Source organism: Glossina fuscipes, unplaced genomic scaffold, assembly GCF_014805625.2.
Source record: "Glossina fuscipes isolate IAEA_lab_2018 unplaced genomic scaffold, Yale_Gfus_2 42, whole genome shotgun sequence".
In the NCBI taxonomy this organism is placed as follows: domain Eukaryota; kingdom Metazoa; phylum Arthropoda; class Insecta; order Diptera; family Glossinidae; genus Glossina; species Glossina fuscipes.
In genome coordinates, this window is record NW_023998426.1 from 2,594,309 (window position 1) to 2,620,474 (window position 26,166).

The window sequence follows — 26,166 nt, forward strand, 5'->3', positions numbered from 1 at the left end:
AATTTTTTGAGATGAAATTTTGTACACCGTCATGTACCAATCCGAAGTCCAAGTGTGAAAGGTATTGAAGGCTATTTTTCTACCACTTCCCGCATAAGGCCTCATTTCGAAAATTCGCTATACGAACAATAAGTGTTTGAAGTGGGGCGAGGTAGTGTGTAGTAGATGAGCACTCTTGTCCGCCTTTCAAAAAACCAAAAAACATTTATAAAATTCACTATTTACTTCCGCTTTTTCTTCCCCAAAAATAAGCCGCAGCAGCTTGTTGACCCAAAGCAGACGGAACGACATAAACCAAAAGTTTTGTATGAAGACATGATCAAAATTGATTGTGTTTGTGTTTGTAAAGATATACAACCAAAGATTGTTATGTGTTATTAGGGAGAGAATCTACAGTTGGGCTTTGCTCTCCTAACTATTGTTGCTAATCCAAGGAATCGTTCCTATTGTTTGCCTTACGTAATCTAAGACATGATCCAAATGTAAATCTCCCTTCGCATGAAGATAGAGTGTTTCAAAATCACCTACTTTGCATAGGAGAAAAGGAGCTTGATGCTAAGATTTATGCTTCCAAAAAACTCTTTTTTTCGAAGATAAGACAGCATCTCTATTTCTATTATATAAGAATGATTGCAATGTTCCGATAATAGTCTTAAAATACTACAAGCCCGTTATATGGTACCGTAATAACATCGTTTCTTATTATTGTGTGCGAATTGGACGATTAAATCGATTTAATACTTGGCCGTCTTACCGGTCATCAATGACCTTGAAATGCTGCATCATTTCGTAAGTTCGTGGATGGATTATTTTGCGACCGAAAGTATTCAACATTTTTCGAAATGTGTTCGAATTTAAGGAAATGCATCTTCTCAGTGAGTTCAAGTAAATGTTTTAATCAACCGAGATTACGGCCAATCGGCGGCGGCGGCTCGCTGAAAATTTCTACAAAAATTTTGAATTTATTTTTTTTTCCTCTTTTTTTCATCATTTTTCATTTCACTTAAATTCGTTTTCATCAAATGTTTATTTTTATTAAGAATAAAACTACATTTATGAATGTACGTCCCTGTATGGGGACATATGCATATAATGCTTATGAAGCTAAACTTAATTTGGAACTAATGAATACATAATGTTGTACATTTCTTTACCAATATCTTACAAATGGTAAAAATAATAATTAACGTTTTTTGTTTTTTTTTTTTTTGTTTTGTTTTACACATATATTTAAGAAATCAGTTCATATTTTGCACCTCAGGAAAATACAATAATTTAATTAAATAATTACGATAATAAAATAATTAATAAATTCAATTATTTCTTGAACAAATTTTTCTTATATACTTTTTTTTTATGTTTTTCATTTTTTATTTATTTATTTTATTTTTTACTTATGTGATGAACGACGAGAGTACGTGAGGAGAGGAGGAGAGAAAGTGATATTGACGAAACGAAAACAACAGGAGTTTGGACCGAAGGAGTTTGGCAGACAGATAGAGACGAAGGTAAAAATATACAGCGACAGAGATGAAGCTAGAAAGGAACAGAAAAAGAGACAGAGAGATTTTTTGTAATCGGCATTTGCCGAACTTTTTGATACCCACCGCCTTCACGGTTATGTTTCGAGAAATTCGATGACTCTAACCCGTGGTGTAATTTACTCCGTCTCCCAATCTTGGGGATAGAGAGAAACTTGAAATGTACACTACACGATAAATTAGCGTCGAGTTAAGATCATTTGTGAAGCAAGCCGTGTCAGAGAAATCCTGATATAGTTTAATATGGAAAATATTCCTAATAAACAGAGTTTATACGATTCGGAATTTTAGGCCTCATGAAGACCACAATTAATTGTGTCTACCTTTAATTTACATAGGCTGTCTATAGCAACCTTAATTAATTAATTAATTAACTAATTAAGTGATATTCCTCTGGCGGGCATAAATAACTATACTAACATAGAATTGAGCTTAATTAATGGTTTCCGGAGAAACCGTTTCTTGGGGGATTATTACTAGAGCATGTTAACAGCAAAATCGTATCCCTGCCTCAGCTTATCACATTGGTATATGTCTTATTAGTAAATATTCTGAGAATTGTTGACCTTCTACGCCGCCTCCGGTGCTCGCTTCAATAGTGAAGCCGGCATTCAGTAATCTAGTTAATACCTGCACCGAATTCAGTTTGCAATAACCGTTTAGTGGGAAACGTATAATTTGACGCCAATCTCCCTGATTCCATGATACGCCGCTACGACTGGTTTGAGTGGCTTGATTTGCTTCGGGAAAGATTTCGTCTAAAAGTGAACGCTCGGATGAGATCATAATACGCTCACCAAGATCGGGTGATATATGCAAAGCCACTACTTCGTAATTATATTCACTATTGGCGCCGGTTCGTGGACTAGTTTTAATGCGTACGGGAGGTGTAGGCGGTGCCACCAAATAATTCCCATTGCGTACACGATCTTTACGCATGTTTTCAAGTTGCTTTACCATAGCTGAGAGAGAAAAAGAAAACAAAAAGGATTCTTAGGATAATTGCAAATTTTATTTAATCATTCGTATAAACGAATTTGAACTTACGCTCAATTTCAAAGTAACGAGCTTCCTCTAGCAATAGTTCCAAGTCGGGGAAATCTTCCGATATCAAAAGTCTAGAATTTCTCATAAAATTTAATATATGCCGGAACATGCCACCGTCACGATCTATAAAGTAATGCTGTTTTAAAGAGTCCAGCACAATCGGTATCGAGCCATTAAAGAGTTTGGCCAATTTAGAATCAGGATATTTGGTGAGAGTTTCCAATGAACTTGTATAAATAGTGCCGCCTACATCAATATGCACAGGGGCTGTATAACGAGATGCAGCTGCGACGCAAGGGATACCTGTTATAGGCTTATGATTTGCATGTATATAGGACGATGAATTGCCGGTGGGGGCAGTTGTGTTGACCGAGCCACTTGCAATTCCTGAACCTACAGTCCCCGAGGGTAAACCTAATGGCGTTATAGAAGAGCTAGCCGGTGGTGTAGGCGTGGGTGAACTAGAGTTGGAGATCGTTGGTGATACGGTAGGTGATGCACTAAAATAATAAAATAATGATTTATATAAATTAAAGCAGAAAATACACTCATATCGATTATTATTATTATTACGTACCTAATTTTTATATCGTTTCTAGCATAAATTCTGCCCGTCGATGAAAGATCTCTAGGTTCCAAAGATTTGTTTTCTCTTTCTCTTTCTCGATCCATGTCGCATTTTTTTCTGCAAAGAACAAGAGTTACAAACATTGTATGTAAGAGAAAAATAGGTCGTATCAGCTTAGATAAGTACACACATGTAAGCAAGTTTTAAAGAGATCGGATCATTCAGATGGAACTATCAAAGAATTTCATCTATAAAACCGTTGAGAGTTTCTTGGTTTCTTTGATAAGCAGAAGATACTTAATAGTATCGCTACTTTATTCATATTCATATCGCCTTACATTTATACATTTACACTTTCTTGATAAATTGTGCTCTATCCTTAAGGATCAGTAAAAAGTCAAAATGTTTCTACTTTTATTCCCACCGACGATCTAAGGGGGGTGTATTCATTTTGTCAAAAAGTTTGAAGTAGCCAAAGGGAATCTTCAGAGAACTCATAAAATATCCATCTTCTTGATTAGCATCGATTTAAGTATGACCATCTGTCCGTCTATTTATATATGTGTAATCCATGCCGCAAAAGTGAAACTATTGACGTTAAAGATGGCAGAAGCATTGAAGTTTTTTGCATACAAGTTGCTATGGAAAATCGAACCAAATTGTTCGAAGGATACGTCTACAGTGTAGCATAAGCTGAGTACACCTCGATTTTCAAAAGTAAAAAAATTTGTCACAGACTTTCTAGAAGTGACCCTCCAGGACCTGTATAAATGTGAAAAAAAACGGACACGCCCATTCAATATCGTAGCGCATTGAAATTTTATTTGTTTTGAAATTATTTTGATTAATGGAACGGTGGTGAATATAGAAAATTCGATTGAATATAACTTCTTTCTTTCTTGTTTGTTTTTTGAAACTCGTTCCCATCAAAACGATGCTAAACCCTCTTTATCATAACGGCTCCTTAATATTATTAGGGAACATGCTGCTAATGATTGCTACTTAATCGCCTTATGTGGGCTTCTATTGAACTAAGCGCGTCTACAATCACCTTATGGCATATATATTGGAAAATAGTCCTGACAGGACAACAACCTCTTAAAAGTATCGATTTATTAATGACAAAGTTTGACGAATTTTTCTTTAAATCATTTCAGTTCAAGTGAGCTTTATAAGACGACAACGACATTGTTAGTTATATTTGCCCGTAGGTAATCATGAATAACCCCCGCTTATGCAAGAACAAGTTCTGAACGATTTTCATATCGTACACTACTTATGATACAAGGGTACATTAAGTCTGTCCGGATGTATGCAACACCCAGAAGGACTTGAAATGCAACCATGTTTTATTGTACCGTGCAATTCAGAATCACGTCCCGTATTGATTTAGACTTAGGCTTGTCGATCTTGTTGCCTTGTGTTCAAACTGCTTTTAAAAATATTTCGGATCGAATTGCTTCTCTGACCACTTCCCTTGTAACGCCTTGTTTTGAAAAGTCGTTGCGTGAATAACTGCAGGCAAGTGTAAGCTATTAATTGGTGCGCTTTGGCCCACTATAGCTTTTTTGCTTATTTTCGGAGAAAAAGCGCTTACGTCAAAGCAATGGCAAAAAATATTTTATCCAAAGTGTGAACTGTCGCAAGCGCAACAGTCCAGTTTTCCAGTCTTTCTAACAAAACATAAATTTCCTGCTGAATCTAAGCCAAGCTTACATAGGCAACAAGTCATTGTTTAAAACGAATGCTAAGCGGAAGGAAGGACGTAATGTGAATATGTATTTCGGCAGAATAACTTACGGACAACTCAAATCATTAAAAATACTAATAAAGTAATGGCATCTCTTCAAGAAAAGAAGTAATGAGTTATTTGGTATACTTGGTATCTTTACTCGGTGAACACGACGAACATTTTTCAACTGAATTTTTACATATATATAGATGTTATTCATTTGATTTCTTCATTCCAGGAACTAAAAATTCTATACGTTTTATAAACTAAAATATTCACTTAATAGTCGTAAAGGAATTCCATTGGTCTAGCTTGGATAGTTGATAAGAATCGTGGACAAATTAATGAATAAATAAAATGATTTACATAATTTTAATACATTTTCATTAAAAAATAATTGATTTAAGAAATGTTGAATCTTTGGGTAAATATTTACCCAAATTTTATCTGAAAGATGACAATTTTCGTTCTCTGATATGCTTATTATAATGATCGAGAAAATGTTTGTCTTATGAGCTTGAGTTTTTTTGGTCGTCAAATCGACAATGAACAAGTGTTCTGTTGGAGGCTCTACATTGTCCAGATATAGATAGTAAAATTCAAGAACACAGCATATAAGTTTTTAGTGGGCCAAAATTCCGATTGACCGATCCAGCTGTGTACCTTCTTCCCTCTGTAGGCTTAACTTTCACATCTGGAACACCAACAGTGGTAAAAATGTACGCGCGCACGCGCAAATTAATTTCAAAAAACAAATGCAACTCAAAAAATTGTGATAAATGAAAATTTTACTTTAAGAAAATATACAATATGCTCTTGTCCGCTCTTTTTAATACGATTATTATGGCCGAACAATGTAATTTGGTGAACACAGAAGCTATACAGACTTTTTTTTTTGATTGATGACCTTCGATTAAGTCTGAGGTCCGGCCTGTTACATACTTGCAATTTTAAAAATTGCAAATTTTTCTAAATTTCATTTGACTGTTAACTAATACAAATGTAACGTATTTATGCAGCCAGTCAGTTACTGCTGCTGCAACTGTCATGGCTTCAAAGTTTGACTTGATGAACAAAAAAATTGACGCACGTGCCGACAAATTACGTCGCAAAATATTAGAGACTGAATTCCTACTTATAAATAAGTTTACAGAACGAAATTTCAAAAACGCAACAAAAAAGCAAAGTAAGAGTTCGCCAAAGAATTTATCTAAAGATTTAGTGCAAAGTTGATATCGAGAAGACTGTTGAAGAAAAACTTTTGGCGATTGTTAGAGGTTTGCTTCAACTGCCACGTTTATGAGATGGATTTCGATTACTTTTTCAAATAAGGAAAAGCTATATTTGAACTTTTGATCGACTTTTGATTAAAGAATTTATTACCCACATATCCACTGAGAGCATATTTATATATTTTAGTCTTAACAAAAGTAATAGGTGTACAAATAAGTTTTGCATATTGAATCAAATTGATTGCTTTGCAGAAAGGAGGAGGAATGCGTTCATTTCTCCCAATATTCATGATTCGCACGGTATAAGCTTCAATTGCTTATAAGCTACCGTTCAAAGTGTATATCAAAGTGTAAGGGGATGGATAAAAGGTTAGCGTGGAGCATTTAACGCACTGCACTACTTCAAACTGAAAGAAAGATGCAACTCAAGCGGCGGACATAATTAACTTCGCTTGTGGTAAGTTATGCAACAATGAGGAACTGGTTTGCGAGATTTCTTGCAAACCAAAGATTTTAATCTTGACGACGATGAACTTACTGCGTTCTGCAAAACAGAAAGTGATCTTCAACGGGGGTTTGGAATTGCGCCTAATTGCGACCTAATCTTTGAACCTGCCGTCTTCTGGTTACCTCTTGCTTAAAGCAATTCAGTCGTATTGAGCAGGTAAACGATTTTTTTTTTTTTTTTTTTGCTTTTAATGACCAACCACTTGGGGAATGTTTTCCATACGTGCGGGGACTGTGGTGATCAGGAAGGAGCTTATAGGAAGAGAGGGGTAAGCGAAGGTAATCGTGTTGGTAAATTTTCGTCTTGAAAACAAACCCATCAGGTATGGTGGGAAAGAACGCCACTGGAAGTGTGTTCCAAAGCGAGGGGTACGGATAAACAATGACGAGTCCTGGTAGTGGCTGTGCGGTGTGCAGGTAACTGCAGGACGAATGAGTGAGAATGCTGAAAGGGCGTATACCCCTAGCATAGCGCATATTTCGTCACTGCTCAAAACTTTTGGACACACTTTCGTCGTCCTTGAGCATCTGAGTCTTTGCTTTGTACGCAGTCGGGGTCCTCCAAGCAACGTTTAAATATATTCTTATGTTGACCGGACATAGGCGGCGTAAGTGGTACGGGTGCTAGCTGTAGGCAAAGGCTGTGGGCAAAGGCCTTGGATAGTTATGGTAGATGCTTCTTTTATAAAGCATTGTAACAAATATTTTTCCAAGTAAATCTGAATTTTCTTAACAAAATCCGCAGTATCTATGCGTATACCTAATAAATGAAAAGGGCAAAAGTACATACAAGTATATATATATATATATGTATATGTGTACATTTGTGCGGGTGTTTGTCTGTTTATATCTTTGCATGTGAACGAATCGAATGAATTATAATATAAAACCAAAAATTTGCAGAGAGTCGTATAAGCACAACATTCGAACGAACATTCGCTACAAAATTCAGTTCAGACAGAAACCTTTTGTTCGTGGCAGTCAGACAAGACATCAAACCAAAGCACTAGATTATATATATATATATATATATATATGTATATATGTATATGTATATGTGTGCATAGATATTTATAATGCACAGTATTCCCCTTTTGAACGTAATGAAGAAGTATTCGTTCCCTCATCTCTCACTACTTAGATTCCTTTGGCGATGAGTTGGCCACACATACACATATAAAGATATTTTATCTTGTTGGGCAAACAACACAAAACTGCCTCGGGCGTTTAGTTGGAATTGCTAAGCACACCAGCAGCCATAAGAACAACGACAACAGCAACCAGTTCCTTGAAGCCAAGCAAGTCAAATCGAATCGGATAGTATGCATCTTTATGTATGTATATATGTATATATGCATCAATTTATATACATTTCATATATATAGTTTATTTGGTATGGGGTGGTTGTAAGTAACTTTAGTGCTCATCTGACGCTTAACGTTGCTATGCTTGCTGTTCGTTTGTTTATTTGTATATTGTCGTTTTCTTCTTCTTTTAGTGTTATTGTTTATATCTTTTGCATCATGCTTTTCTGTTAAAGCAAAAACCCAATTACAAACATATAAATAAATACGTACATAAAACCGAAAACATATCCCCGTTAGCGGTAAATGAGGACCCAAAGCAACCGACACACTAATAAACCATCCAACCAACCAACCAATGAAACCAATATGAATGAACAAATAAACCAAACGACTTCACTGCCATACTCTTGGATATCGAAGTCAAAACTTTTGCATATATACTTACATACAAACATACTCCTACATACTTGCATATACATACATGTACAGACACACTATTACGTTTTAAATAAAAAAAAAAAAAAATGAAAAAAAATGAAAAAAAAAAACAGCTTTCCTTATACTTCGGGGTTTCATAGGGATTGAGAGTTTGTAACTCAAACACATCCACTTGCACACACACACACACACACACACACACACACATACACACGTCCCTGCTCTTATGAACATATGCACACTTTTCTGTTGTTCTTATGCATGTAAATGTGCATGAATTTTTCTCTTACTTACGTACGTATGCATAGGTATATAAGTATAAACACTCACTCACACACAAACATGCATTTGTTTATATTTCTTTACTTGTGTATGCTGTATGAAAAAGTTGTACGGGCAAAGACCTTATCTCAATTCTAAAGTGCCGTTGGCACTGTTTGTGCTGTATCTCTACCAAAACAGCAAAATACAAAAAAAAAAAAATAAATAAAATACGAAACTAAGAAGCACAACGCAACCTTTCTGAACTTTTAACAGCGCCTTACCGTACACACACACACACACACACACACACAAACACAAACACACACACGTATACACACACATATGCATGCATATAAATAGAACAGCATTAACTGATTGTTTGTTTAACATAAACAACAGCAATCGAAACTCTGGATTCAGTCAGACGATTTGATATCCACATATCCATCCATCAGTCGTAGCCTTATTGGAGAGCCCTCACTTAATCACCGAATTCGAATGTTTCAAGACTCAGGAGTCAAATATATATGTATATAAATAAGACGTAAGGCATGTAAGGCATGTAACTGCAACGACTAAAGCAACAGCAATCAACAACGGCTTAATGAGAAATAGCTTGCAAAAGCAACCAACACACTTCAACATACATGCACTTGTTGTGAAAGATAAATACATCACAAGGCAATGATATGATATTATCTTAACCAAGCCTAGGCTTATTTGTGATGCCGATGCACAACTCAGCCATTTTGGCTTGACATTAACTTTCATCCTCTCCTACTTATCCTGCTTGCAATGCTTGCTATTCCGAACTCGTTTACAGTCTGAGAGTTTTAAAGGGTATATTTCTACGTTTTACGTTTTCGATTTGTCCGCTCATCATCATCATACTCCCGTGCTTAATACATGCATAGTATATGTGCATAAACGTGGTTCCTGTGCTACACTGGTAATGTTGTTAAGTATTCAATAAGGCTTAAGAGGCAAAGAAACAAAAAGGATTCATTACAGAAAAGGAATGGAAAGCTTAATAAAAGAAAGCATAGGGAGAAGTAGTAGAAAGAGCAAGAAATGAGAAAAGACAGCGGCACGGAGAAGGGGAAGAAACAAAAAAAAAAAAAAAAAAAAAAAAAACATAAATGAAAACAAAAATGAACTTAACACAAATCACAAAATGCCTTTAGGTTATAAGCAACGAAGAACTTATGACCTAAAGCTCTTTGAATAGGTTCTCATTTCGTTCGTCCGTTTCGTTTGTTTAGCACAGCGTGCAACTCATTCCTTTGATACCGCTTCAAAGTCTATATATATGTATACAACATATGGCCGCAGCAGCAAGCAGGAAATCAGAAAGGCAAGCAGGCGGGGAACAAGGCAAAGCAAGAAAAGCGTTATTGCTCTCGAATGTTTTAAATCACAACATTGATAAGTTGGCAAACGAAGGAAGAACTTTATTCAAAAATTCATTTTTTCCTGTTTTTCCTTTTTTTTTTTTTTTTGTTTTCATTTTTGTATCATACGTCCATACATGCCTTTATTTTTGATATAAGTAAATGTATGAGTAAGTGTGTGCATAGGTATGTGCTTGAATGGCAATGAAAATTTACGGACTTGTAAACATACTGCAGGCTTGAATATGGGAGGAGTCTAAATTTTTGTTTCATAGAAGGTAAAGCAGAAAACGGCAAACAAAAAGAAAAAAATTATGTTCAGCTGCCACCGAAACTTTTATACTCTCCTCTACTTTTATATAAAAAAAAAAATAAAAAATAAAAATAAGTAAAAATTTCAATGCTTTGTAAAATAGGTTGAGCGTGCTCAACTTCTTCGATTTCTGTGTAGATACGATAAGATCATTCTCAGTTTATGTTGACTGTTGCTGCAGTCATTTCCTCTGATCGAGTCGGTCCATCTTGCAAGCAGCAGCTTGTAAGAATTTCCAACCTTTTTGCCAAACTTTAACGGGATATATGAAATTTTCGTCATCACTACGATAGGCAGATGCATGGACCAATAGGCAAGCTGTCAGAAGGACAGTCAAACTAGATCGACCCGAATTTTGATGATGATCAAGAACGTATGTATTGTCTGAAGTTGGAGTATTTTTAAAAAGCTAAAATACGCAGGCAAGTATGCAGACGGACGGACAAACATGCCCAAATGCGCTCAGAATTTGATGCTAATCAAAGATATATGTATTATCTGAGATCGATGTATATTAGGCATAAAATAATACACAGATAGACGAACAGATGAATGGACCAACTTGTTTAATTTTGCTCAGGATTTGACGCTCATCAAGTATACATATCGCCGGGAATCTGTAAAATTATCTTCCAAATGTCCAAACGTTTTCATAAAATCAATATCTATTCCCTTCCTGCGGCGATGGCTGTAAGAGAAAAAAATTAAACAAACCTTTGCACAAAGTTAAGCATAACAAAATTTTCATTGTAAAGAACATAACACACATATGTTACTTGTACTTCGCTTTCGCAATGCACGTACACGTGTAAACCTTATTATGTACATATAAGCATAACAGACATTGTGAACTGAACTTAACAAAAGACATCCGTACACTTCACCTCAGATCGAAAAAGTATCTGTTGATTAATTTCCAGCACAAAATGCGTGAGATATATGCACAGCAATGAAATGATATCTGCTCTACAGTTTACATGAGACGACATTTCAGGAAAAGCAAAAGAACGCTATGGTTGGGTATTAGTTTTTAAGTCGAATTTTGGATGCCCTTCGTCTTAAGCTTAACAATGTACATCAATTTAATTTGCCAGTTGTGTGTGTACGGTTAGTCTTCCAGTTAGCTTAACCGTGTATGCCATTCCTTTAGTAATAGATCTCCAAAAATTGCTTTATAGGTACCCAAAAATGGTTGTTTTGATCTTCCCTTTTCTTCTCTCCCTTCCCTCGCTTATTTTTGTCGGCGCTTTTCCCTTCTGCCGCTTAAATCTTACTAGAAACTTTCATAATTTGAAATTCCAATGAAAATTACAAATCGGGTTTGTTCTGGCATTGTCTTGTTTTTCCGTAGCTACATGTTATGTGAAACTTGTGAGGCTTTGAGGAGAGAAGGTGAAGTTGAAATTACTTGACATTTGAATTCTGAACGAAAATCTTAAGCTAAGGTTGCCTTGCAAATCTCCTTTCTAACTGATAGTCACACGTTATTTATAGAAATACAGCAAAATGGGTTGCTTTGACTAAGAGCCCGGCAAGTCAAGTTGCTTTCGAAGTTGTCGGTTATTAAGAAGAGAGGGGATCATCGGGTTTGGAATACTCTAAGAAGACACCAGGCTTTATAGGACCACTTTTAACTCTTTATTTTTAATTTTACGATTTGCACATCTTGTAGTACCTATATATATATATATATATATATATGATGCATGCAACATACAAAAGGACTTGAAATAAATTCAATTTTTATTATACCAATAAACTTGGAAGCATCTTCAGAATCGAATTAAGCTGACCTGTTCATTGGTCCGTCTGATGTATGTATGTATTAACCTATTGATAATAGATTGAATCGGGCAATTTTTATAACCACATTTTGAAAAAGTTGTTATATAAAACAAATTGTCCGTTCGTAATAAATTAATAATCTTTTCTTGTGAAAATTTTAGTACGGTCGGGCGATTTGTTGATCTACCCTCACATGAAAACTTTCTTCTGATTTCTGACAAAATCTCTCTCTCTCTCACTCTCTCTCTCTCTTTCTCTCTCTCTTTCCAACTGATTTACTCTGCGTGTTTGTGTAAGTGCTTGTATGCGCGCGTGTGTGTGGGTGTCTGTGTATGTATGGATTAGATGAGTTTTTTTGCGGAATCTATTCCATATAAAGCTTTTCTTTGTATAGCAAATGGGTATAATTTTTGATCTGTCATATGACGAAGATATGTGAGTACATGAAGGCGAAAAAGCGTAATATACTTAATAGTTGACTTTGTCTGATGCTTTAGCTTGTTTTTAATTTTTGATATTTAACACTTGAACTTGCCGGGCTGCCTAACCTCCCAATTGGTTTAATCTGCCATATTCCTATAGGAAACACACACAGTATTGTAGAGTAAAAAAAAACAAAATAGTCTTAAAACTAGAAGTAGCGACGTCTGGCATATGTCTCTTTTTACGAAAATGGGTTTTCTGGCCCATCACATTTGTCGAATTACCATAGTCATTACCATAAACATAATAACAGATAACAAGCTAAAACTTGGCACACACACCCATTTCTTGTCAACTGAGAACCCAGGGTTAACCAATGGCTGTGATCTGCTGGCATACAAGCGCACAATTTCTAATTGAGGTAGACATGAGAAAGACACGACAACTTGGTGATCGCACTTTTCTTCGGAAATATCTTCACGGCATCGAAGATTGCAAAGGAACATAGAAGGAACAAGGAAGAATGCTGGTGTCTTTCGAAGATTATTTCAATTTCTTTTATATTGTAGGAAAGCATGCGCCCTCGCGCCATCCAACAACACGCCCACCTCTTAGCTTAACATACTTAACGATCAATAAAGGTTTTCTTCAAATTTTTATTTTCTATTTTTATTTCGCGGCTATAGCGATTCGAGAAAAATTATGGATCAAAATGATTCATTGGTGTATTGGTTATCTTGAAAATTGGAAAAACTCAAATTGATCCACGATGTAGCTGCAGTGCTAAAAAAGCGTGAATTTATCCTTACAACGTCTTTTAGGAAATATTCATCAAAAAAATTGCAAAATTGTAACGCGTCACAACACGCTCTCAAGCCTCTAATAGTATACTTTGAGATCTGCTTGCTTTCCAACATCTGTCTTAGGGCGAGTAAATCCTCTTTTAAGTGTATGTAAAAACAGTAAAAATAAAGCAATAATAATAATTGATTATGATGGTATTTGTGCAAAGACCACGCCCGCACTGTGATACTGTCCCTAAACAGTAGAGAAATAACAATAACGTGACTGTTTATGTGATGATATGAAGATCGAATTTCTTCGCATAACATGAATGGAGTGCACGTTGATTTTCGATACGGAAATGCCTGCAGTAACCAGACAGATTGACAAATACACGTAGCAGTAAATTTCTTTTCTCAACCGTTGAATTGATTGTGTATTACGAATTAAATATTATAAAAAGGGGAAATTATTAAAAGATAATTAACTCATTTTCCAATCATTTTCACACGAAATGTGTTGGGATCAATGAAAATTGCCGCGATTCATATAACACATAGCGCATAACATATAACATATAATATAACAGGTAATGCAAACACACGAATATATATATGTATTAACAACTTTGCTTACATTTGCATTTGCATGTGTCTGTGAATGTGTTTATGGCTAACCAAAACCGTCATATAACATATACGTGGTAAACTTCGGTATGAATATAATTATTAAGAAATATATTTTTTACATATATACATAATATGTGTTTATTTATGCATTTATATGCAAATATATATTAAAAAAAAAAAAAAAACAGATACAACAACAACAATAACAACATAGCCTACATTTTTCTTACTTGACATGGCGTATAAAACATTTTTACGTTATTGAAAGTTTACATATATATATCTTCGATAAGTTAAAAAGTTTTGAGCCTTCAAAAGCATTATTTTTAGTAGTGGCATAGTAGCATAGATAAATCGACCAGCCCTGATATTTTTGGCATGAGAATACAATATAGTATTCATTCGAAAGGACATCTACTCGAAGTGTCAAAGGATGCTATCAAGGACTCAAGTTTTTTAAAACAGTACAAAAGTACTTTGTTGTACCGCCAATGTTAATGTACAATTTGCATAGGTTGTTTGGTCTTGTCACGAGGCCCCCGGCCGCATATAGCGAAGAACTTAGAAGCTCATGGGCGACAAGAGTGCGTCCAAACCTCTCGATATCCTTCGGCATCGGCAAAATGTGGGCTCTGTTATGCTTATACATAGATACATGCAAGGAAAGTGATCACAAGAGATCTGTCTGCCAGTCAAATCCCACTCGTCTTTGGCATACGCGGCTATCGCATAACACACTATCAGGACTACTCGTCCTTTAACCGCACTGCCCGAGATAATAATAATATATCGAAAATGGCCTTTATCACCTTTGTATATGCTTTTACTCTCAAATAATATTATCCTCCGTCCTCTCTCCCTAGACACGTATAGGGGATGTTCCTTGTGCGGCTGGTCAAAGAATTTCATTTATTTTGTGATTACATACTAAGCATCCATCCATTCATCCAAATTAATATTTCATCAATATTACTTATATTTTATATTATATGTAATAGTAGTAGTATAATACATAGGTATATTTGCAAATATGTACGCAGTCAATACAAGTACGCAAAGGTATTACTTTTACAGCTTCCATATGCCATCCTTTGACGATGGGTATGCTCATTTTGCCAACATGTTTGCAACGTCCAGAAGGAAGCTTCAAAGACCCTGCAAAGTATATATACTCTTTATAAGCATCAAATTCGAAATCGATTGAACCTTGTCCATCTGTCCGTCCCTGTAATGTCTACAGCAAACATTCTCTTCGCTACGAAAATGAAGCTGACTGATTTCAAAATTGGCAGAAACATAAGAAGTTCTTGCACAGAAAAATGTTTTCGAAAATGGGCCAAATCGGTTTAAGGGCACGCCTACACTACTATGTAAAATAGGAGCACCTCTGTACTTCAAACGGACTAAAATATTTTGGTTTTTGCTCATTACTACTGTAAACAAAAATTTGAACGTATTTTCTATCGAAAAGATCGGCCACGCCTACTTAATTATGTAGTGTGTAAAAATTTCGTTTTTTTTATAAAGCGCAGACGTAAGCTTCAAAAACCCCACAAAGTATATGAATTGTTCGTCAGTTTCAAATTCGGAATGCACCTAAGCGTCTGTCCGTCTATCCGTCTGCGGAATTGCGTGTTATTCGTGGCAAACATTCTTTCGTTCGTAAAAATGAATATTACGCCTACAAACTTGTATTTGAAAATCGCCCAAATTTTTCATAGAACGCGTCTAAAGCGCGCCCAAATCTATGCAACAAAAATTGTGAATACCTTTGCTCTCCGTGTTTTTTGTTTGATTGTCAGTCATAAGCTACAGCACATGCATCATATAAATTTCCATCTTTAGTCTGACAATAGAAAAAATCTGCCGCGCCCCTTCAGTATTATAGAGTATGAATATTTAATTCTTCTCCTTTCTCCTAGGATCACGTGATGGGTATAAAATATTCGGTCACTATCGAATATAATTTTCTTCTTTTTTTACTCTTTGCTGAAGCCAAACGAACATTTGAAAAGTAATGAGATCTCAATACACGGCATAGTTGATGGCATTTCACGTCTGTTAAGACGTGTGCTCACTTGCTTATATGTACGTCAACGGTGTGTTTGATTCGCACAAGGTGTGCGTGTGCCGTTTAAGCAAACAACACGTTTTATATAAATATATAATAGAAGCGTTGATCAGTCTGCAAAATTTAAAGAGAGAATAAAACCATGATCGGAAATGTTTTTTTATGATTCAATTGACTCTATGCACCATAGATGCCGCAAAGATACTTCCGTTTGCTTGCAAGCTTAAGTCAATCCCTGTGGCAATCTTTTCGGACGTACGTGGAATAAGTTTCCACAATTATTTTGAATAAAAAACAATAAGAAAATTGTATTCAGTCGTGACCGAATATTTTGTACCCATCACCGTTATCCTAAAAAAAAAAACAAAAAAGTAGAAGAACTACATTTTGATACCCTATAAAATAGAGCGGGCGAGAGTGATTTTATTTATATTCAAAATGAAAGTGTTTAACGTACGGGCGCTGGACGATGGCGCTGTTGGTGGATTCTTTGAAAAGTTTACGGCACTTTCCAATTCTTTTGCAAATTTCTAGGCGATATCTTCGTTTTTGCGTACGGGTATAAAAAGAACGCAAAAAAAAGAAACGAAATTTCAACGTTCCATCCTGTTGAGTGAATGGGGAGATTTTCTTCCACTTTTGCACAGATAAAATGGAATCACCAATAATATGGAGGTGGCTTCTTTTATCGCTATATCTATTTTAGGATATGAATAGTAAGCAATAAAACTAAGTTTTTTCCTAACCGAAAACAGCGGGTGTTCCTAAATATGTTGTATATTCCGGGCAAGATCTTGCAGTGTTTCTAACAAATTTGAAGTTGACAGCTTACTTTTTGCGACCAGCTGAGCATGTATATCACATATGGCCACATGAAGAGATAAGCAAACGGAAGGTTAGACATGCCTAGATGGACGTTATACTTGATGTTGATGTTGATTAAGCAAATATATATACTTTGTAGGATCGCTGAAGCTTCCGTCCGTGTGTTGCAAGGCGGTTAGACAGAAGTGAATGTACCATCGGGTTTCCGCGATGGGTACAAGGAAAGACAGTTCATTTTTAACTATTGCTTTACTTAGCCTCAATTTTTTCTTTGCAAAGTATTTTGCTCCATTTCTATGGCCAAACAATTTACTTGCATTAGAGTTTCGTTTTTGCAAAAAGCCTCTATCTTACCATTTAAATGTTTAAATATCGGAAATACATTTTTTTTTTTTATATAAATGGAAAATTTCTTAAATTTTAATTTGCCTGAATTTGAATTTGGTATGCGATTTACGTGTTAATGCCTGCACATACATGCTTTGTAATACGAATTTTTAAACTTGTTTTTGTCACGTAGTACGTCGTACAAGTCATTTATCTCCGTATGGGGTAAAGACTAGTTTGATCCTTTCTTATGACCTGAACGCGTTTTTCTTTGCTTTATACACTAAAACCTTTTACGTTTTTCGCCAAAAATTTCTGAATAGCTTGTGTATAATGTGTCGATATTTTTTGATGCCGTAGAATATTTTACAATCTTTTGAAAACAACGTGGAATGTAATTGCAACCTTTATGAAAAACATTTCATTTATCGAGACGCGAGAAGAAAAAAATTTTAAAGCAATAATAGTTTCCTCGAACAGTTGTGTTTACTTCATTTGCGATTTTGTACCGATGCTTGTAAGCAAATTTCTGCAACGATTCCGAAAATTCTCTCGAAAATAAACAATTCCTGGAACATTCATTGGGTGATAATGATGCGCAAGCGTATTAGCAATAAATAGCTTACAGGGTAACGCTTCCTCCAAATAGTATCATTTGGCCAAACAAGGTGTCACGGAAGCCGTCCGTTATGCAACGAAAAAGGGAACGACTTTTAAACCCATGTACATGCATTAATTTTGTTGTCTAGTTCGCGTCGTAACAAAGAAAAGCTACGGAAACTACGTTCGTCTCTCCAACCCGAGATGTGATAATAAAAACCTTCTTAGAGATGCTTTAGCAGGTCTCTCCGCCCGTCCACTATACACGAAAAAGACGAGATAGTGAAAATTTCTCTACATATGCTTGATCACGTCCATCTATTCGTCGACTTCCTTTTCGCATTCTGCTTACGGTAGATGATGAATGAGATGAGATAGTGAAAATTTCCCACCATGTCTTTCTATCCGTCCACTAATTTTTTTCTTTCCGTGGATGCCAAAAAAAGAAGGGTACTAGACTACGTTTGTCTATTTGTCCAGTTCCTTTTCGGACTCTGGGGATCTTCGAGAAATTGGAAACGCGAAGAAGAAGACATAGTGAAAAGTTCCTTATACACCCTTCACTATATCTGCCCATCCGTCCGCAACGTTTCTTCATTCCATTGAGGCCAAGTGCGAAGGAGATGATATGGCGAAAGTATCCTGGTTGAGTATATTCTGTTAATTAGAAATCAAATCGGGCTTTATCCTTTAAACTAAAACGAGCCTTAGAATAATACAATAAATCGTAAAATACTTTTCATTAGCAAACTGCGATATGTATTAGATATCGATTTGACATATTGCTCGCGTATATATGAAAGCAAACATAAGGCAAACGTGTTCTTCATCGACTGATTATTAAGGTTAACAATAAATGAAAAAAAATCATTTAATGTTTTTCGCGATTGCAGAAATGATGATGGCGAAAAATGGAAGTACGCCCCCTAAAGGCGAATGCGTTTGTTTCATCTATTCTAATAACTAGTTTTCTCGACAATTAATGGAACAAACATTTTAGCTCAGGATTGACGCGTCTTTTGATTAGCGAAGCGAATTGAACGTTAAAAACCTATTGTATGCGAACGCATATATATTTATATATATATACAAAGAGACGACGATACCTGTTCATTTCATTTCATACTTTTATAAAACAACGTAACAAATGTTTAGGGCAAATGCCATAAATGCATAAATGCAAAGCCAACTTATCACGACCTACAGACATAAATGCATTCCTTTACTCATCGTACCGCATCAATGAAAACTCATTTAGAGAAATTAACTCATTAAAAACGCTTCAATACATACAATGCAAATAAAAGCTCTATTAGTTAAGTAAACGCACACACATGCACATATATACATACATGCATCTATACATGAATATATATATATATATGTGTGTATGTATTTTTGCAAGCATTGTTTGCGAATTGCACGCCCACTCGTACGCAATCACGTACGTACGGTATCTACAGATGCATTCGTTTATTGTATTCAACTTGATAGTTAGGTTAAGTGAGCGAACCAAGCGTTCTCTATAAATACATGTAAGACAATCACTCCGTACTCAATAAGATCTTAATGAAGCTCATAACTTCAAATGATTATTAGATAGATTAGATGTGAAGAAGTTTTCGATAAAAGAAATAAGTTTTGAATATAATTCTTGTCAGTTTTACAATAGTAATCCTGTCACGAAAAGTGTTATTGTACGATAGAAGAGGAATCTTGCACAGCGTAGTTAATAAAAGAAAAGCTTGGATCCGTAAATATTTCATTTCTCTTAAATAATTTTCATCTGCTTGCACATTGTAAAAAGCATTCGGGTATTGTTCAAGAATTTTTCGACAGAGGCAGCCTTTTCATTTTTCAAGTGAACACCTTCGATCTCATACATGAACACTACTGTTGGCAGGCAATTTCTCATAAAGTCACTAAGTCCTTTCTTTCTTGCCTGCAGTAACGAAGTCGTGTAAATTTTAGTCGAAAATATGCATAGGCAAGTAACGTTACCCTTTTGAAAAATCGGTAAAGATTTGCTTATACATCTCGTATGTACAACCCACGCACTTGACTTTTCAAAATTGTAGAAATCAAAGGAAAAGGCTATAACAAAAAGGACTAAAAACAAAACCAAAAAACTAAAGTTTCTTACTCGTGTGTATTTGTTAGCATAGTTGCTCTTAGTTTATGTTACGTTATCGACTTGTCCATTGTCCTATTTGGCCCATTTTCAACACCAATCTGCGTGTAGAAATTTCCAGTATTGAACGGGCAGGCGGACACAGGGACAGATGATTGATATTTGGAGAATTGAAAACAATGTTCATTGGGCAGAACACGTGTTCGAAGTATCGAAAGACGCCAGTCAAGCTCCTATCTTTTTTAAAGCGATGCAAAAATATACTTCACTCTAGCCGACATCCACATCCATCCGTACCAGTTGCGCCGCTTATATCCGCCCAAAATTAGAATATAACTCGCATGTGCGGATGGGAACCTGCAAACTTTGCTTGGTGGCTCGCGACAGGGTAAGCAGCGAAAAGCTCACATGTTCATGGACGACAAAAGTGTATCCAAAATTCTCGATAACCTTAAACATAAACGTAACACGGGTTGTGTAATGCTTATCTATGTGTACATGCAGGGCATGTATTCCACAAAGATAAGAAAAAATTGTCCACCAATTAAATTCCATATATAATATATATAATATATTCTTCTAAATGGCTTTCTCAACGTTTCCCCCTACTCGTCTTGGATTTATCTGCATGCCAAACGACACAGTGCTGCGACTCGCCACTTTTTACACGTACTGCTACCTTTTGGTCATTCCCACGGTACCTGGTGCCTCTAGTTTTAAGTTGAAAGTTTGTCAGTATTACTCCCGTTCTCCATCCCTCTTTACCTACAACCCTTTCCGATCACCATCGTGCCCGTACGTACAATAGATATCCCCTGAGTGGCTGGTCGCAGCAAAAAAACAAAAAAAAAAGTTGGAAATTTTATGCTGGGACTGAAGCTTCTATCTAGGTTGCTAATGGATATACACGAAGTGAATATATCCCTCATCCGTCGCCCGTCAGTACCGATACTATGAGGTGTATGAAATTTGCCTTAAATTTACGTATGTAGATAAGGCTTTTTCAACTTCCACGTGGAATCGTCGTAAATGTTGTTTACAATGCCTACGAATGGTGTGAAGCATAGAATCACACCCAAGAGGTGGCTGTTAATGCGCTTGGCTCTGTTCCACCTTCAATGTTAAAAACATCATAAAATCAAAATAAGGCCTCAAAAAGCCTACAGCATGTGGCCGTTCATTTTTTTAATTAAAAAATATCTATAAGTGACTGAAGAAAGTAGAATTATAGTCAGGGAAGGACAATTTTCAAGTGTCCTTTAACACTTCCACTACTGTAAAGCCTTGCTTTTTTTAGAAAATATGATTCCGAAATATGAACCAAATTAGATACAATAGACGTATATTTCAATCCCCTGCTCTGAATCAGTTTCCATCATAAACTTCTAAGAACTATATCTTGTAGCGCTATAAGGGACTATTTTTTTCAAAATCGTTTATAAGGGCGACACAAATTATCTCAAGCTCACAGTCTACCATTCATTTACTATGTAGACATATTATTTTATTTATATTTTGTTTGTTATTTTTTAGTAATTGTTGTTCAAAAATACGCAAATTTTATATATAGGCAGGGATTATAAGAATCATTCAGTACAATCCACATCTTGAAAATTGCGATCAATAGTTTAAAAATAAGAATTCACGAATATACATAAGAGGGAAGGATGGAAGGACGAAGGTGATTAAATGGATTCAAAACATCAAAATAATTCTGAACCAATTGAAGTAACAAAACGAGGATATGTATGAAGTCCATCTTAAGATAACCTTACCGTAACTAGTGAGGGTTACAAATCTGTGGTAGAGACGGTTAAGTTCTTTACCCCAAAAAAAAAAAAGATAATTTTATTAAATTCTTCCTGTGCTCGCTTCCATATCACGTTTCTTGTGAAACGTAATCCTCTATATGGGAAAAACGTAAAAGATCTGATATTTTAATGACGAGCATTAACGAAGTATCGTGTAGGGTATTTAAAGATCAGTTCTGCCTGAGAATACCGAACTAAACTGTTTTGAATTACTTCTGTATCAAAAGCAAAAGCAAACCCATAGCTAAGCTTTTCTCTTAGTTGGCGGGCCTTTATTCACTCTGCTCTGATGATATAAGGGAAAGAAAGCTGTATCAACATTTTTGCGTAAGTCTAAGGATCTAATTTGATATCTAATATCTTTTAGAGGCACATAACATGATAAACGTGGTATGTGCCATTAAATAGTAAATAGAAAAAAACGCGGCAGGACATTGTCGCGATTCTTTTGATTTCCTTAAATTCCTTACTAAGCTGAGCTGAGAGACAAGCTGCCGCGTATTTGAATTTTTGATTCTGTTCGCATAAGTGCGAGTACATGAAGTCACAGTATCATGATTATTTATTTATTTACAAGTAAAAGCTAAACTTACCTCTACACACACATAACTAATAACAATATAGAAAATAACAAGAAGAACGAACAAAGCAAAATTTCCATGAGAAATAGCCGTCAGCAATTTAACATACAACAGTAATACACTATAAACTATACTACTACATTATTATCTACATATATACACGCGTATATATATGTTCAAGATAAACATACACATACATATATGTATATATATGTAGGTATTACTGCATAAAAACCAACTCATTGATATCCCCGACCTGAGCTATTTCTTAACTTAAATATACGTACACACACACACATACACACACACACACACATATATATGTGTAAGTAAGTAAATACAAACGTATACAAAGTCTTTTATGTACGACAGCACTATCTGACAAGATGAATTGTTTGGTAAATAAAACTCGTTGGTTAGTTTGTAACAATTTGTGTAGAATGCCGATTTTTCCTTTATTATTATTATTATTACTATTATTATTAATTTCGCCAGAGAAATAAATTCTAAGACGAAACTTTTAAAGGACTAGGATCTAAGGCTATCAGCTTTTATTAAAAACTCTACCGGACTTGAGATTCGAACCCACGACCATTGAGTTGCTAGTCGAGATTCTTCGCCTTCGGCCACTCAGGCGGATGATTTTCCTTTAAAACCGAGATGGATAGAAAAAAAAAAAAAAAAATAGGGAAAACATTTCTAATTTTCCAAAAAACATTCTATTGCGGTTGTGCAGAACGACTCTTACGACAAACGAAGCCTGAGAGATGATGTCGAGCGTGCGTATGATTTCTCTCTTTATTATTGTTAAAATTTAAAACGTATAATACAAAAGTTATTCTGAAAGTGAGCAAAAGTTAAGATCTGTGGAATAAATTAAATTAAAAACCTTATGGAATATTAATTATCTTAAGTAAACAAGAGAACAAAAACTGCAAGGGATGTGTAAGAGAGAGAGATTTGGTCACTTGACCGAAATTATGTTTTCACCGAAATTTTATTTAAGTCGTTAGTTGTACAAGTTTGTAGAGTAAATCCTACTAACTGTCCGTCCATCCACACAGCAAAGTCAGTTAGCAAGCGATTAACTGGGAAAAGGTAGGCCGCAGCGGCGCGTTTTTTAAGTTGCAGACCTTTCGAATATCACTTGTTTGCATCGATGTGAGGCACATTCGCTGAACAACGCTTCACCGAAATATAGAAAAATGGATTAATGACTGACTGGCTTTGACACCTTTTTTTTGGCCTGGCATCCACAAATTGTTGGACCGTTGGAAAAATACATAGTTGACGGCGGTCAGTACTTCGAATAAAATATTTTTTTATCAATTTTATACAATGTTTTCCATTCCATTCCATTCCATTTGCATATTTACATTATCGATAAATTAAAGGATCCGATCATGCCCGAAGCATGCCCGAATATCAGTAGATCCGCTCAGGGCCTTCGACAAACTCGAATGTTTTTATATTTTTTTTTTTTTTACGTTTAGTTTTTATACTCGAAGGCCCAAATTCACCGATGCCGATAATTGATAAGTTTTACCCGCAGACGACAAACAAATCGATCCTTAAACGGTTGTGCTTTAAGAGTTTGAAAGGCATTACGTTGGTCATCTTATAAAAATACTGTAATCTGCAGGTGTCTTTGTTGTAAAAGAAACGATATCTTAAGTATAGTTATGTGTGCATTAAATTATAGTTTTTTGTCTCAATTACTGCGATCGTGAGATTTTTTGTAACGGAAAGCGAAGCATTATATCCCTAAATAATTAAATGTTTTTTTTTTTTTTTTTTTTTTTTTAAATTTCACGATGATATCAAGATTATATATCTCTTAAAAGGCGTTTGAAGCGTGCATTAGGTGGTTGTAGTGGCAATGACAAATTTTGTACTTTTCGCTATAGCAAACGATGCTCGTATGGATGCCTCAACGACTTTAGGTAAAGTTTCATATTGATCTCAGGACTATGGTTATTTTCTAAGCGGAATTCGTAGGGATTTTTTTGCTTTGAACACCGCCTTGAAGACAAAGACGGTAGACCTAAGTGTAATGAATTGCATTCGTAAGAAGAAGAATGGCGCCTTATTTCTACACCATATACGGTATGTTCTCGTCGTCTGCAACTTTTGGTCTAACTTGAGAGACGAATATTAAATGGAGCGACGCTAAACGGTGGGACACTTCGAAGCTCATAGCAAAGTCGCTTTAGCCTCTCAAGACGATTAAAAAGAAGTCTTTGATGGTCACTATAGCGTCATAGGGGTAGCATAGGAGCATATAATGTGTTGTTAAGCAGCATTCTTATGCAACGCGACGGACTGACTTCCATATGAAAAGTGTTAATAGAAAAAATAATTTTACGATTTCAAAATTCTTTAACGTTAGTAAACGTTAACGCTTTGTCGATTCGTTTCAAGCTGAATATAAATTTTGTTGTTGATTTATTGGCGACTAGTCTTGGTCTCGCTTATGACTCTCTCTTTCTCTCTCTGTGTGTCTAGTGCTACATTTAAGGCATTCAAAAGCTCAAGTTTTTGAATGAGTTGATGTAGTTAAAGTTAATCAAATCGCAATTACCAGAAATAGAACCTTCGGGGAAAAATATTTTACAAGCAAACTTGTTTCATATAAATAAATGTTTTAGATGCATACAAAAGCAAAAGCTTAACGAAATACTTACATACATGCATATCTGCATATATATCATTATTTACATATATTTTTGAATTCTCTTCCCGCAAAATTATGTAAGAAAAAAAAAGGCAAAAATAAAAAGCAGTAAATTAAATACAAATGAAGAAGAACAATTTTTAATGATACACTTATTTGTATGTAAGCGTCATTTCCTGTATTTAACTATATATTTAGGTCAGTATTAAGATGTGCATCTAGTTTCATATATACACATATATATGTGTATATTTATATACATATATATATATTTATATATATGTATATATAATATATGTACCTATCATCCACCCACCATAGGCACCACCACTACAGCTGATGCCTGTCCACACATCATAATTCCAAGTAATTAAAATTACCTCTTGGTACAAGAGGTATACCTTTCGCTTGTTCTTATTTTTGTATTTGTTAGAGTACGTGTAAACCTCAATGTGAGAATAATGCCCGAAGCCGTTCAATGTCCAAGTCAAGACACTCGAGCAGTCAGTGCGGTTATACACACAGCATCTACTCTACATACTTAGTCGTCACTGCTACACATTAACTCTGCAAGCATTTCATTTCACATTGTATTGTATTTATCAAGTATGAAAATATACATATATACATATATATATATATATATATATATATATATATACGTACAAACATACTACATATACACTACATATAAATATCCATCTTCATGTTTTTGCTACTTTTGTATGTTGTAGCTATTATTGTTGTTGTTGTTGTTGTTACTGTTGTTGCTGTCTCCCCGTGCCTGTTGCTACTGCACCGGCTACTGAATTTATTAGACGTGAAGATTGTTTATTTGTTTGCGGACACTAATTTACAGTAGCTGAGAAATCAATTTTCGAAACTGGTGCACACATGTACGCGTATGTACGCACTTACCTTGGCACCTTAGCCAGTCGATTAGCATTTGTATGCCGTATGCGAGTATGTATCTTCATAAATATCTGCATAAATATACTTATCCGAGAAAAATATAACGATTCTTTTTTTTTTTGTTAAGAAATAAAAAAAAAAAAATACTAACACTTAAGAGATAACTCTTTCTGTTAAGAAAGTTAGCTGAATTTTATAGACATCGCTTAAGGCAAGCGATTTACTAGTTTTATTACTACGTGAAAAGGAAGCACAATTCACCTGCGCCTACGTT

The 26,166-nt window shown here is 35.3% G+C and overlaps 1 protein-coding gene across 4 annotated transcripts in view; it reads right to left on the reverse strand.

Annotated features, from left to right (window-relative positions):
• Window positions 1–1,400: 1,400 nt before the first annotated feature.
• The window catches only part of LOC119636968 (BTB/POZ domain-containing protein kctd15-like), a 46,893-nt gene continuing 22,127 nt past the window's right edge, over window positions 1,401–26,166 (reverse strand). For all 4 annotated transcript variants that reach the window (XM_038032730.1, XM_038032728.1, XM_038032727.1 and 1 more), the window contains exons 3-5: window positions 3,166–3,273; window positions 2,589–3,088; window positions 1,401–2,503 (exon numbers count right to left, since the gene is read on the reverse strand). In XM_038032730.1, the coding sequence (XP_037888658.1) occupies window positions 2,061–2,503; window positions 2,589–3,088; window positions 3,166–3,260 (1,038 nt within the window). In that variant the 5' untranslated portion in view covers window positions 3,261–3,273 and the 3' untranslated portion in view covers window positions 1,401–2,060. The remainder of the gene's footprint in view (window positions 2,504–2,588; window positions 3,089–3,165; window positions 3,274–26,166) is intronic.